The sequence below is a fragment of the Pararge aegeria genome, chromosome 25 (assembly GCF_905163445.1).
Source record: "Pararge aegeria chromosome 25, ilParAegt1.1, whole genome shotgun sequence".
Classification (NCBI taxonomy): Eukaryota; Metazoa; Arthropoda; class Insecta; order Lepidoptera; family Nymphalidae; genus Pararge; species Pararge aegeria.
The window spans coordinates 1658333-1675143 of record NC_053204.1 but is presented as its reverse complement, the minus strand read 5'-3'; the positions used below and the strand labels follow the sequence as shown (position 1 = coordinate 1675143).

The following is a 16811-nucleotide window of genomic DNA, read 5'->3' as shown; positions in this document are numbered from 1 at the left end:
GTTAGGGAGTATGGTAGTCATACCCCTAATCGGTTTCTACGCGACATAGCACCGGAACACTGAATCGCTTAGCCGCACGTCTCTGTATATGATGTTGTATTTTAATATGAGCTTAGTCAGGTTTATGTAATAATATGTAGTTTTTTGTGTGTATGTTTTTTATAGTATACCTAAAATATAACCTAATAAAAAAGAAACGTAGGCGTTTCTTTTTTTTAGGTACCCTTATCTTAAGGGCCGCTAGGCAGAAATAACGCCGCCTTTTTTAATTTATATATTTATATGTCAGAATAATTATTCTGACATATTCTTGGAAGTGTTAGAAGTAATATAGGATACTTTTTATCCTGACAGTAAGCGCGGTTCCTTTGGGAGAGGGGATGAAAGTGTTTGACGATTTTACACCATAACTCCGACAAATTATAACCGATTTAAATAATTGTTTTTGTACTATAGAGGTTATAATATATGTTTAATTTTGTCCAAACTGTGGTTGGAGAAAGAGGACAGAACTCCTCTTAGGCTTAGACAAGGCTTAACGATACTGAGTACTTATTAAATTTTTTGAGAACTAAAACTAAATTTAATGCTACATCAAAAAACAAAATCAAAAGCAGACGAAGTCGCCGGCAACAGCTAGTATTAAATAATTGCTCAACCAATTATTGATTATACAATAATAATATGTACAATAAATGTCTACCAACGTAATATTTGGTAATGTGAACATGTTTTTAATAATTGTGCATAGATAGAGAACACTTAAAAGGTAAAGATGACAAAAAAAAACTGAAGAGATTTAATTTTGTGAGATATGTAAAAAAAAGCAAAATGTGACAAAGGCTACTTTTTATTCCAGGAAAATAAAAGGTTTAAAAAAACACAAACGCGGTCATATAGCCCCGATAACAGGTAGACAATAGATATATATATATACGGTTTTAAGAGTTATGTTATATTCACCCATCTTCTCTCGCCGTTTGGAAGATGAATAGGTCTGGGTCGAGGAGTGTGTCCTTGGAATGCATTTGCCTGGCGTGCGGGTGATGCTGGATGTCAGTCTTCCCGGACAGGATCGGGAACAGTGCCTCCGCGGTGCCGTCCCCAACTATATTGTAACTGAAAGACATCCAATTTTTATCGACCTGCCTGACGCATATGACATTAATGTGTCATACTCAGAATGAATATCGAAATTTATCTATTTATTGAAGTTTTACTTCTTTTGGCGCGTTAGTGAAAAATGATGAGAGTTAATTTTGTACGCACGCGCACACCGCCACAAAAAACCGACACCCTCAAGTTAGACAAGGTCAACAAAGTAAAAGTAAGGACTTCTACGTATGTTTGTGTTAGAACTGAGACTGTATTCACGATAGGTTTTTATTTGTGGTATTTTTTAAAAACTTTTAACTAGATAATGCGTTATAATAAAACTTTCAATTTATTAAATACCTTTTTTTTGTTGTTACAGTCGTTTTTTTCTGCAAACGTAGAATAAGGCGAAAGATAATATTTTTTAAAAGATTTTTATCTTGTTACGCCAAAGAAGTATAACTTCTAACGCGCGTACATAAGTACACACACCTTTTTTTTTTTTATTTAAATGATTTGCATGTCATTTGACAAAACATAATATTTGGACGCTTATACGATATTATACCATGATTTTACACTGTTTCTTGCATGTAAATTGCATTATTATTATTTATCCAAGTATTAGCGACCCTGCGACGCGCCTTATGTCGTCCATCCACCTCGTCGGGGGTCAACCAACGCTGAGCTTCGGGGCTGCCATTTCAGCCACTTGGGCCCCAACGTCCCTCCCTTCTCCGAACTATGTGCCCCGCCCATTGCCACTTCAGCTTCGCGACTCGTTGAGCTATGTCGTTAGCTCTGGTTCTTCGACGGATCTCCACATTTCTGATTTGATCACGTAGAGATACTCCGAGCATAGTGTCTGTCTCCAACGCTTGCTCAAAGTCAATTTTTATATAATACGTTTTAATAAAGATTCCACCTCATTTATTTATTTATTTACATAAAGTTTACAAAAAAATACTTATAGAAGACCACCCACGTAAATAGTAGGTAAACCCATTATAATTAAAAGAACTACTAACCCCTTTAAAAGCACAGCGTCCATTTCGTTAATCAGCACTCTGAAACTCTTAGGCAGCTTTAGCATGAAACCACCACGGGATGTGGAGTCGAAGCCCACGATGAGTATGTTCAGACTGTTATTCCTCTTAGCCGACGACGGTGGGTTTTGAGGTCGTACACCAACTTTGTAACCGTACCATCTTGATGCTATGAGGCCGTAGCTAGAAGGGTACAAACAAGATAGATAAAGATAAGCGAAGAAATTTAAACTTTCTTTATCTTCCTTTACTGACCTTCTTCTCAGGGTTTTCTTATGTACTAAACTAATAATTCGCAATATAATAATATTGCAATAATAAATTGTACTATGAACTATCGTAGCTAGACACACGTCTTAATCAATATAAATATACTACGACACAAATCGCCATCTAGCCCCAAAGTAAGTGTAGCTTGTGTTATGGGCATTAAGATGACTGTTGAATATTTTTTGAGAATAATATACAGACAAACACCCAGAAACTGAAAAACATCCATGATTATCACATAAACATTTTCCAGTTGTGGAAATCGAACTATTATGATATCGATTATATTATCGATGTTGATATCGTTAACCATATCGATGTTCATATCGATTAACATATCGATTATGATATCGATGTTGGTCTCGATTACCATATCGATTATAATATCGATTTTAGTAATCAAATAAAATATCAACATCGACATCGTAATATACACACCGGCCCCGCACACCCCGCACTGCTTCTAACTAATGTCGGGCTTGGACGGCCGTCCAACGGGGGTACCTACGTACACGAAGCCGAATGAAACGATCATCGCTACTCGAAGTGCGTTCACATAAGTACCGGTCTTTCTGAACCGTTGGTTACTCCGATGGATCGTTGAAACTGGTCGACGAAGATATCTGGATATCAGTCTATAGGTTTGACCATTTCTTCGCATTTCAAGTGCCCTGGCAATCTCCGTTGGGGCTAAGTCAGGCATAATTCAGTCTTCGACTCCAGAAAGATACGCGATTAAAAAAACTAACAAAAAATTGTATTTCAATGAAATTTTAAATCAAACTCAGAAGGAAGAAATACTCGAAGTTCGCTCCAGATAAGGTGTATTTGAATAAAATTAAAACAATTGCATAAAATGTGATGTTCAGTAGTTTTCTTAATTTGAAAATATTTCTTTTTAAATCGATGATCGATTTCTGAAATCGATTTTATAATCGATATGGTAATGGATATCATAATCAATATCATAATCGATTTCTGAAATCAATATTATAATCGATATGGTAGTAGATATAAAAATCGATATTATAATCGACTAGCGGACCCGCGCGACTTCGTACGCGAATGAGTCAACTTCAAACGCTCTCAAAAAACATATTTATTGCAGTTTTTGCAACATTTCTTATTAAAAATTATTATTTATTTATTAGGAATCCAACGTGTATACAACCTATCTTAATATATGGACACATTTAACAATTGTTTTATAATGCTGTACACCCTACTTAAAGGCTAACTCAGCAAGCATAACACAAAAGACACTCTTTGTTTACCACCACATTTTGTGATATTTAGCTGCTAAACAAAAGAAATTTAAAATGAAAAAGAGAAAAAAAAATAAACCCTAAAATAGATACATACTTACATAACCAAGAAAAAAAAACCTTAAAAAAATAAATAAATGACTAAAAATCTTGCCGTACTTTTAAAAGTTTTTTGACTTTATTTCTGAAACACGGGGCGGAGCGTCGAAAAATATCCAAGCCAGCACTTCCAACCAATTTGTTGTAGGTAACAACTATTCTACACAATGGAGCGGATCTGCCCAGATTTGATGTAGCGATTCTAGGTCTGAACGTTAGCTTATTCATAATATGCGACCTTTCATTATGCTTTGGTATATCTGTTTGGTGATCAGATTTGGGCAATCGATCCCTCAGTCTATTTTTCTGTTTACTTTTCAGGAAAGAGAGATCAATAAAGTCCCTGCGATCAGACAGTGACAACGCTTTGTATACATTCAGTAGATCAGCGTAGGTACTGACCTTTTTTAAAATGTGGTCCTTGTATGCAAGGTGCTGTAAAAACTTCTACTATTACTTCTAACTATCCTATTCATGTGTTTTTGATAAAATTGGTTCCATGCAATAGTACAGTATTCAAATTTGCTTCGTACAATCGAATTAAATAGTGCTAGCTTGGTAGAAGACTTTTTAAAGTCGTTTAAAGTTTAATCTACATATGGATAATATGTATCCATATGTAGTATTAAACTTAATTTACTATCAATAATTACGCCAATATCTTTTATTTGGTTTACTTTTTAATATTGGTAGCCATTAGTCGTAGCGTGATGTTATATAGCCTTAATTGATACTACTATTACAAAAAAAAAATCGAAATCGTTACAGCATTTTCTGAGATTAGCGCGGTTAACCAAACAAACTCAAAAGCTTAAAAAAATTTCAACTATGCCTATCTAAAAAAACCACTTATATAACTATTGTAATCGATATCTATATCGATAGCGATATAAATAATAACTTTCGATATCGATATCAATATCAATATTAAAATCGATATCTATATCGATATCGATATTAAAATTGATATCTAAATCGATATCGATATAAATAATAATAATCGATATCGATATCGATATTAAAATCCATATCGATATCGATATCGATATCGATATTAAAATCCATATCGATATCGATATAAATAATAACTATCGATATCTATATCGATATAAATGATAACTATCGATATCAATATTGATATTAAAATCTATATATATAATCTTTATATTGATATCGATAGTTATCATTTATATCGATATAGATATCGATAGTTATTATTTATATCGATATCGATATGGATTTTAATATTGATATCGATATCGACATCGATAAATATATCGATTTTAATATCAATATCGATATTAAAATTGATATCTGTATCGATAGCGATATAAATAACAACTTTCGATATTGATATCAATATCAATATTAAAATCGATATCTTTATCGATATCGATATTAAAATTGATATCTAAATCGATATCGATATAAATACTAATAGTCGATATCGATATCGATTTTTAAATCGATATCTATATCGATATAAATGATAACTATCGATATCGATATTAAAATCGATGTCGATATCGATATCGATATTAAAATCCATATCGATATCAATATTAAAATCGATATCTAAATCAATATCGATATCGATATAAATAACTATCGATATCGATATGGATTTTAATATCGATAGTTATCATTTATATCGATATAGATATCGATAGTTATTATTTATATCGATATCGATATGGATTTTAATATCGATATCGATATCGACATCGATAAATATATCGATTTTAATATCAATATCGATATAAAAATTGATATCTGTATCGATAGCGATATAAATACTAATAGTCGATATCGATATCGATTTTAAAATCGATATCTATATCGATATAAATGATAACTATCGATATCTATATCGATATAAATGATAACTATCGATATCAATATTGATATTAAAATCTATATCGATATTAAAATCGATATCTATATCGATAGCGATATAAATAATAACTATCGATATCGATTTATATGGATATGGATTTTAATATCGATATTGGTATCGATATTGATTTAGATATCTATTCTAATATCGATATCGATAGTTATTATTTATATCGATATCGATATCGATAGTTATTATTTATATCGCTATCGATATCGATAGTTATTATTTTTATCGATATCGATATAGATATTAAAATCGATATCGATATAAATAATAACTATCGATATCGATATCGATATTAAAATCCATATCGATATCGATATAATATCGATATCAATATCGATATTAAAATCCATATCGATATTATATCAATAATAACTATCGATATCGATTTAGATATCAATATTATAATCGATATCGATATCGATATGGATTTTAATATTGATATCTATATCGATAGTTATTATTTTTATCGATATCGACATAGATATTAAAATCCATAACGATATCGATAGTTATTATTTATATCGATATCGATAGTTATTATTTTTATCGATATCGATATAGATATTTAAATCCATATCGATATCGATAGTTATTATTGATATAATATCGATATGGATTTTAATATCGATATTGATATCGATAGTTATTATATATATATCGATATCGATATCGATAGTTATTATTTTTATCGATATCGATATCGATATTAAAATCCATATTGATATCGATATCGATAGTTATCATTTATATCGATAGTTATTATTTATATCGATATCGATATGGATTTTAATATCTATATCGATAGTTATTATTTATATCGATGTCAATATCGATATCGATATAAAAATCCATTTCGATATCGATATCGATATAAATAATAACTATCGATATCGATATCGATATGGATTTTAATATCTATGTCGATATCGATAAAAATAATAACTATCGATATCGATATCAATATTAAAATCCATATCGATATCGATATAAATAATAACTATCGATATAAATGATAACTATCGATATCGATATCAATATGGATTTTAACATCGATATCGATATCGATAAAAATAATAACTATCGATATCGATATCGATATAAATAATAACTATCGATATCAATATCGATATTAAAATCCATATCGATATTATATCAATAATAACTATCGATATCGATATGGATTTAAATATCTATATCGATATCGATAAAAATAATAAGTATCGATATCGATATCGATATAAATAATAACTATCGATATAGATATTAAAATCGATTTATTTATCGATATCGATATCGATATTATAATTTGGATATCGATAGTTATTATTTATATCGATATAGATATCGATAGTTATTGTTTATATCGATATCGATATCGATATCGATTTCAATATCGATATCGATATGGATAATATTGATATTGATATCGATATCGATATAAACAATAACTATCGATATCTATATCGATATAAATAATAACTATCGATATCAATATCGATATTAAAATCGATATCTATATCGATATCTAAATCAATATCGATATCAAATTCGATATTAAAATCCATATCGATATCGATATAAATAATAACTATCGATATCTATATCGATATTAATGATAACTATCGATATCAATATTGATATTCAAATCGATATCGATATCGATAGTTATCATTTATATCGATATAGATATCGATTTCAATATCGATATCGATTTATTTATTTATTTATTATATTTATATCGATATTGATATTATAATTTGGATATCGATATCGATATAAATAATAACTATCGATATCGATTTAGATATCAATATTATAATCGATATTGATATCGATATGGATTTTAATATTGATATCGATATGGATTTTAATATTGATATCGATATAGATAGTTATTATTTATATCGATATCGATAGTTATTATTTTTATCGATATCGATATAGATATTTAAATCCATATCGATATCGATAGTTATTATTGATATAATATCGATATCGATTTTAATATCGATATTAAAATCGATAGTTATTATTTATATCGATATCGATATCGATAGTTATTATTTTTATCGATATCGATATCAATATTAAAATCCATATCGATATCGATGTAAATAATAACTATCGATATAAATGATAACTATCGATATCGATATCAATATGGATTTTAATATCGATATCGATATCGATAAAAATAATAACTATCGATATCGATATCGATATAAATAATAACTATCGATTTTAATATCGATATTAAAATCGATATAGATATTATATCAATAATAACTATCGATATCGATATGGATTTAAATATCTATATCGATATCGATAAAAATAATAACTATCGATATCGATATAAATAATAACTATCGATATCGATATCGATATGGATTTTAATATCTATGTCGATATCGATAAAAATAATAACTATCTATATCGATATCAATATTAAAATCCATATCGATATCGATTTGAATATCAATATTGATATCGATAGTTATCATTAATATCGATATAGATATCGATAGTTATTATTTATATCGATATCGATATGGATTTTAATATCGAAATTGATATCGATATTGATTTAGATATCGATATAGATATCGATTTTAATATCGATATTGATATCGATAGTTATTATTTATATCGATATAGATATCGATAGTTATTGTTTATATCGATATCGATATCAATATCAATATTAAAATCGATATCTATATCGATATCGATATTGAAATCGATATCGATATAACAATAACTATCGATATCTATATCGATATAAATAATAACTATCGATATCTATATCGATATTAATGATAACTATCGATATCAATATTGATATTCAAATCGATATCGATATCGATAGTTATTATTTATATCGATATCGATAGTTATTATTTTTATCGATATCGATATAGATATTTAAATCCATATCGATATCGATAGTTATTATTGATATAATATCGATATCGATTTTAATATCGATATTAAAATCGATAGTTATTATTTATATCGATATCGATATCGATAGTTATTATTTTTATCGATATCGATATCAATATGGATTTTAATATCGATATCGATATCGATAAAAATAATAACTATCGATATCGATATCGATATAAATAATAACTATCGATTTTAATATCGATATTAAAATCGATATCGATATTATATCAATAATAACTATCGATATCGATATGGATTTAAATATCTATATCGATATCGATAAAAATAATAACTATCGATATCGATATAAATAATAACTATCGATGTCGATATCGATAAAAATAATAACTATCTATATCGATATCAATATTAAAATCCATATCGATATCAATATCGATTATAATATTGATATCTAAATCGATATCGATAGTTATTATTTATATCGATATCGATATCCAAATTATAATATCGATATCGATATAAATATAATAAATAAATAAATAAATCGATATCGATATTGAAATCGATATCTATATCGATATAAATGATAACTATCGATATCGATATCGATTTGAATATCAATATTGATATCGATAGTTATCATTAATATCGATATAGATATCGATAGTTATTATTTATATCGATATCGATATGGATTTTAATATCGAAATTGATATCGATATTGATTTAGATATCGATATAGATATCGATTTTAATATCGATATTGATATCGATAGTTATTATTTATATCGATATAGATATCGATAGTTATTGTTTATATCGATATCGATATCAATATCAATATTAAAATCGATATCTATATCGATATCGATATTGAAATCGATATCGATATCGATATCGATATAAACAATAACTATCGATATCTATATCGATATAAATAATAACTATCGATATCGATATCCAAATTATAATATCGATATCGATATCGATAAATAAATCGATTTTAATATCGATATTAAAATCGATATAGAAATCGATTTTAATATCGATATGTCAATATCGATATCGATATAAAAATCCATATCGATATCGATATAAATAATAACTATCGATATCGATATCGATATGGATTTTAATATCTATGTCGATATCGATAAAAATAATAACTATCGATATCGATATCAATATTAAAATCCATATCGATATCGATATAAATAATAACTATCGATATAAATGATAACTATCGATATCGATATCAATATGGATTTTAACATCGATATCGATATCGATAAAAATAATAACTATCGATATCGATATCGATATAAATAATAACTATCGATATCAATATCGATATTAAAATCCATATCGATATTATATCAATAATAACTATCGATATCGATATGGATTTAAATATCTATATCGATATCGATAAAAATAATAAGTATCGATATCGATATCGATATAAATAATAACTATCGATATAGATATTAAAATCCATATCGATATCGATATCGATATTAATATCGATATTAAAATAGATACGATGTACGCATCAAAAGTGCCACCTGTGGGCCTACTTGAATAAAGATATTTTTGACTTTGACTTTGACTTTGACTTTGATATCTAAATCAATATCGATATCAATATTGATATTAAAATCCATATCGATATCGATATCGATTATAATATTGATATCTAAATCGATATCGATAGTTATTATTTATATCGATATGGATTTTAATATCTATATCGATAGTTATTATTTATATCGATATCGATATCGATACTTATTATTTTTATCGATATCGATATAGATATTAAAATCCATATCTATATCGATATCTAAATCAATCAATATCTTGGCCGTATGTATACAGTTCATCCAAAGAATGATGAATGTATCTATTTGCGGTTGTTGCTGGTAAATGTGCGTGGGCCAACGTCATTTGAGACACTACGAACTGTTAATGGTGTAATATTCCCAACATATCGTGCTGCATGTGAAGAATTGAACTTATTAGAAAACGATACACATTGGGATACGACAATCGCTGAAGCCATTATCTCTGCATATCCAAGTCAGATACGCACATTATTCGCTATCATAATTTCGACATGTTTTCCATCAGACCCATGTAACCTGTGGCACAAATACAAGGATAATATGTCAGAAGATATTTCACATCAAATTCATGTCAGTTCCAGAAATCACGATATTGAGATGAATGAGGAGATACATAATCGTGCTTTACTCTTGATCGAAGATATGTGTTACCTCATGTGCGGTAATTTATTAATCAGGTTAGGAATGCCAGCGCCATATCGTGAAATGTTGACATTTAATCGAGAATTGGAACGGGAACGTGAATGTGATCACCAGGAATTAGATTTAGTAGTTCAAACGAATGTACCCCTGTTGAATTACCAACAAAAGGAAGTTTATGATACTTTAATGAAGGCAATCGATGATGAATGGTGGTTTATATAGATGATGATAGATAGATCCTAGATGCCCCTGGTGGAACTGGCAAGAGATTCCTCGTGTCATTAGTTTTAGCAACTGTTCGGCCGAGATCCAACATAGCGGTTGCAGTTGCTTCTTCTGGAATAGCAGCCACATTGAAGGATGCCGTACGGCTCATTCAGCATTAAAATTACTGTTAAATCTTCAAACTATTGAAGAACCAACGTGTAATATTGCAAAACACTCAGCAATGGCCAAAGTTTTAGCGGTATCGATAATCATCATCTGGGACGAATGCACAATGGCGCATAAACGTGCATTAGAAGCACTTAACCGAACATTAAATGATTTACGCAATGACTCGAGATGTTTTGGAGGAGTAATCATTTTACTGTCTGGCGATTTCCGCCAAATATTGCCAGTAATTCCAAGATCTACGGCTGCCAACGAAATAAACGCTTGCCTCAAATCGTCAAATCTATGACGCTATGTGAAGAAACTGCAGCTCACAACAAACATGAGAGTTACATTGCTTAATGATACATCTGCTGAAGATTTCTCGGAACAATTGCTGACTATCGGTAATGGTCAAGTACCTGTTGATGAATCGAGCGGATTAATATCATTTCCAAATAATTTCTGTAATTTTGTCTCATCAAAAGACGAACTTATCAACAATGTATTTCCAAACATTATTTTTAACTACAAAAATAATGAATGGTTGAGTGAGCGAGCAATTTTAGCGGCTAAGAATAAAGATGTAGATGACCTGAACTACATAAGTCAAAATAAGATCATTAGAACAATGCATTCATTCAAATCTATTGACTGCGTCACAAATGAAGATGAGGCCACCAACTATCCAATTGAATTTTTAAACTCTTTGGACGTGCCTGGCTTACCACCGCACAATTTACGCCTAAAGGTTGGCTCCGTAGTAATCATGCTTCGAAACATAAACCAACCAAAACTGTGCAACGGTACGCGTTTGGTGGTTAGAAAATTGATGAACAATGTAATTTACGCTACGATAATGATAGGAAAATTCAAAGGTGAGGAAGTTCTTATTCCGAGGATCCCGACGATCCCAACCGATATGCCGTTTGAATTTAAAATACTTCAATTTCCGATACGTCTTGCATTTGCCATGACCATCAACAAATCACAAGGCCAATCCTTAAAAGTTTGTGGTTTAAATCTAGAACATTCATGGTCAATTATACGTGGCATGTTCACGGGTCGGAAGACCATCTGCGTTGTTTGTGTGTATAAAATGTCGTGTATCACAAGGTACTTAAGTGAAGAGCAACCTATGTACTAAAATACAGAAATAATAATGAATGATTAATGTAGGTATTTAATTTTTTTGTATTTTTTCCAATAAAAAGAAACACAATCTGCTTATTTATTGCCATTAAGGCGGAACAAAGTTCGCCGGGTCAGCTAGTAATGTACTTGAGTAAATAATGTACTTGAGTATATAACGTATTTAAGTATATAATATACATAAGTATATAATGTATTTAAGTAAATAATGTGTTTAAGTATTTAATGTATTTGAGTATATAATGTGTTTAAGGATATGATGTAAATAATGTTTTTAATTAAATAATGTATTTAATTATATAATGTACTTCAGTAAATAATGTATTGCTTGTTGTTATTGCGTGTTAACGTCTCTCATGTATTATTGTGTACTATCGTTAAGGTTACCTGGCAGAGATCACTTTTAGTGATAAGGTCGCCTTTTGCTTTTAATTTTTTTCAAAGTTTATTTGTAATTTCTCCTTTACTACGCAATAAAGATGTTAAAATAAATTAATTAATTATTTTTGGCTCCCTAAATCGGAATCTATTGCTTTGAGAGAGTTGTTTATCCGAAAGTGCAGCTCCTATTCCTGAGGACCTGATACCCTAAGTATAACAAAGTTAGCTTATTAGTCCGGACCTGTGCTTGGGTTACGCAATACTAAGTGATTGAAGAATACGGCACTCACCCATTTTTCTCATAACCAGTGCAAGAAACCTTGAAGTAATCGCTTCTCTGCAGCGTATACACCTGATCGTGAAGCAGCTTAACCGGCTCTGCGATGGTGTAGTTGTGGTCGTATTCGCTTATAATGTCTCTATAGTAACATACTATATCCCTAACCGTGTCGAGTATATGTTGTTTTACTCCACATTTTGACATCTGTAAGGGGATTTTTATATTTTTCGATTTCCCGTCGAGATTTTGTGGGATTTTCCCGCAAAATCTCACGTGAGATGCATACTTTTTATCCTTGAATTTGAAGCGGTTATAATTTTTTTTCTGGAAAGAGGATCATCACCATCAACCCGTAATGGTTGATATATCATGATATATGATGATACTCCGTTTTGGGATCACACAATGAGGGTTTAGGCCGTAGTCCACCACGCTGGCCCAGTGAGTATTGGTGGACTCCACACGCCCTTGAGAATATAAAGGAGAACTCTCAGGCATGCAGGTTTCCTCATCACCGTTGACGCAACTGATATTTTAATTGCTTGAAAATCACATAACTTTAAAAGTTAGAGGTGCGTGCTGGGATTCGAACTCGGCCACCCGAAAGTGAAGCTGAAGTCCTAACCCCTTTCACCGCTGTGGAAACACACAGCACTAGAATTAGATAATAGAATAGGATATACAGACCTAATTTATTTCCCATGTTAATTTATTTAATACAAGTTAGCCCGTTAATGCAATCTAACCTGTAGGGGCTAGGATGCGCGACACGAGAGAGTTATGTCTACATTATCTTACTGATCATAAGAGATGAATCAGTCTAAGATGGTAGCGAGATAACCTATTTGAGATATGAACCATACTCTATGGTCTCTACACAGTATCATACCGGAACTTTTAATCGCTTAGCGGAACGTTTGGTTTGTGATATAATGGGCCCCAGTCACGGCCGAAGCCTCCTGCCAGATCAGACCAGAGAAAATAAAAAAATCAAGAGATTTAGTGTACGATACTAATTTCGATGTCGTATAGAAACCGATTGTATGGGCTTAATATAACTGCCGTACTACATGTAGTTTGGCCCGCTTCTACAATCTAAGACTGCGTAATAACTTACTACAAATGCGATTGCAGTCAAGGGCTAACTTGTAGTTGAATAAAAAAAAAACTTTTGACTTTGACTTACGTTACACTCAACCCAATCGTATTCTTCGCAGGCGATCTTGGGTAGATCCACGTTATGTTCCAGTGAATGTGAGTACGGATTGACTTCCGGAAAGACGCATCCTATTTCCGTTTCATTTACGGAATTTGTTACCGTCCTGTTAACATCAGAAGTGTTTAGGCTTTATTATTGCCATCATTATATGGACCCAATACCAGCCCACTACAGAGCACGGGTCTCCTCCCACAATGAGAAGGAGGGGTTAAGGCCGTAGTCCTCCACGCTGGCCCATTGCGGATTGGTGGACAGTTGGTGTATTATGGCCAATGGTACCAATAATTAAATTGGACATTGTCGGAAATGATCTAATCGAGGCAGTTTCAAGATATTTATGGCCTTACCAATAAATGTGGCATAACGTCGCAGGCTTCGGATCTCTTTCGAGGGTACCGAGTTCGATTCCAACACGCACCATCGGAGTAATATGTGTTTTTGTGATAAAAAAAGAGTTCTCAATAATGTTCAGCGTGACGGGTACAGGCAAAAGGGAATAGAAAAAACCACCCCAAAAACAAAATAAGCCTCATTTTTGAGATACTTAAGGCAATAATGTAACCTAAAGTAGCAAAATTTCTACATTATTCAAGTGCTCCCAAATTAGTAGTAGTAGTTATACCGAGTTCGAGCCCCGGCACGCACCACTGACTTTTTGGACTTATGTGCGTTTTAATTTGAGCAATTTTAAGATCACTTTCTTTTAACGGCGAAGGAAAACATCGTAAGGAAACCTGCACGCCCATGCCCTGAATTCTCCATAAATCCTCAACGGCGTGTGAAATTTTGCATTCCTCAGTTGGTCAGCATGGCAGCCCTTCTCATTCTGAGAGGAACCCCACGCCCTGTAGTGGGCCGGTAATCGGTTGATGAAAGTCCCGGGCAACAGCTAGTGGAGTAAGATTTATAAATTAACTCACAGAAAAGCTGTAGATGAAGCCGAAGGCAGACCTCTAAGGAGATGATCCAGACGGTACCAACGCCAGAACAGAACGCCAGTTAGTGATATTATTGTGGAAACCATGCAGATGTATTTGAAGTTCAACTGCCTCCAACCCTTCTTAATTTCGGATAAACTCTAAAAATAACAGAGCCTTATACCTTTTGACAAATAGGAGAGTTTTTTGTGGTAGAGCTCGTCCGGGGTACTATAGCCATACTTATTTCTGCCACCAAGAATTGCGTTTTGCTCAGGTCTGGGTGAAAAAACAGGCACACGCCTTAGATTGATGGGACACAGAGCATGTTGCAGGACGAGTTCCTTGCCTGCCCTCCGAAGTGTTGCTCTGTCTATACGCGTTGGTTTTCAAGTGACCATCTAGAAGGCCATCTGCATTGTCCGTCAATTATTACTTTAAAAAAACAGGCCGGTGATGCGACTCCTGATACACTTAGCTATTTGTCTTGATATTTGATTCTCAGATTGCATGAATATTTAGAGTGTTAACTACTAAGCTACCGGGATACCTCCCGGTGGTCTTGTCGATAACCACCGGAGGGGTTGCTACGGCGTCACCGGGGGAGTAGGGCGAGCGCGAGAGCTTGCCATAGGAAGAGCCCCAGCACGGCTAGCATGGGCAGGGGACAATTATATCACCTGGGAAAGGATATAAATTTATCTTCTCCCACAGCTTTATCAACTCTCAGAGCTCTGGCGCAGGAGTGGAAATAATATCCAAATAATATATGTGTATTCATAAACGGGGTTAAACTTTTTCTATTCCATGTTCTCGTGATTTCGCACGTTTATTATATCCCTTGTCAGGGGATATAATCGGGGGATATAATTTTTATCTCCCGCCCGTGCTAGCCCTGCAGGGCTCGACGAAATCGGGGGGAAGTTCTTAGTCCGAACGCCCCCGTGACCGTGGTAAGGCACCACGTCAAGGCATGAGGGCAGAAATCGGGACCCTCGTCTTCGCTGGAAAAGATGCTGTGTTTGCTGTGTGTGTGTGTTGTTAGGACACACACACAGCGAACACAGCATCTTTGCATGGAAATAGGCATAAATTAAGATTACCCAAGACTAGAACTAAGTATGGAAGTAAAACTATACAGGTTGAGGGAGCACTACTATACAATAGTCTACCCAAAGTCTTTTAAATCATTTAAAAACAAATTAAAAAAGCATTGATTAAATTTTTATAAACGCGCCACCTTTTGTATTTTTGTGTTTGTTTTGTTTTTGTATCACACTAAACTAGATAATATATTACCTACCACTTCTTTATGTTAATTATTAATTTCTCATTAAGTGAAACTGTCTCTTTTGAGAATAAATGTCTTTAAACCTAAATGCACTCGTATTTATATCAAAATACCCACCGGTACAATGTCACGATCATTGGCTGTGCAATTATAATTTTCAGTAAAATAATAATTATTAGCGCATTTGTATAGATCCTGATCAATTTAACAAAATATCTGGCGAATATGAATTTATATTTGTCAAAAGTTTAATTATTTACCCACTTTATGAAATTACTGTAACACGAGCGCAAAATTCAGAGCAGGTATAGTCCGTTTCAAACTTTCTGTTGTCGTTA

The 16811-nt window shown here is 32.1% G+C and overlaps 1 protein-coding gene across 1 annotated transcript in view; it reads right to left on the bottom strand.

The window, feature by feature from the left end:
* Positions 1 to 15277, bottom strand: part of LOC120634720 — a gene marked incomplete at its 5' end in the record, with an annotated part of 42387 nt that extends 27110 nt beyond the window's left edge. The window contains 5 exons of the mRNA XM_039905494.1: positions 964 to 1119; positions 2124 to 2324; positions 13057 to 13250; positions 14233 to 14368; positions 15186 to 15277. Coding sequence (XP_039761428.1) covers positions 964 to 1119; positions 2124 to 2324; positions 13057 to 13250; positions 14233 to 14368; positions 15186 to 15277 — 779 coding nt within the window. The remainder of the gene's footprint in view (positions 1 to 963; positions 1120 to 2123; positions 2325 to 13056; positions 13251 to 14232; positions 14369 to 15185) is intronic.
* Between the last annotated feature and the right edge of the window lie 1534 nt (positions 15278 to 16811).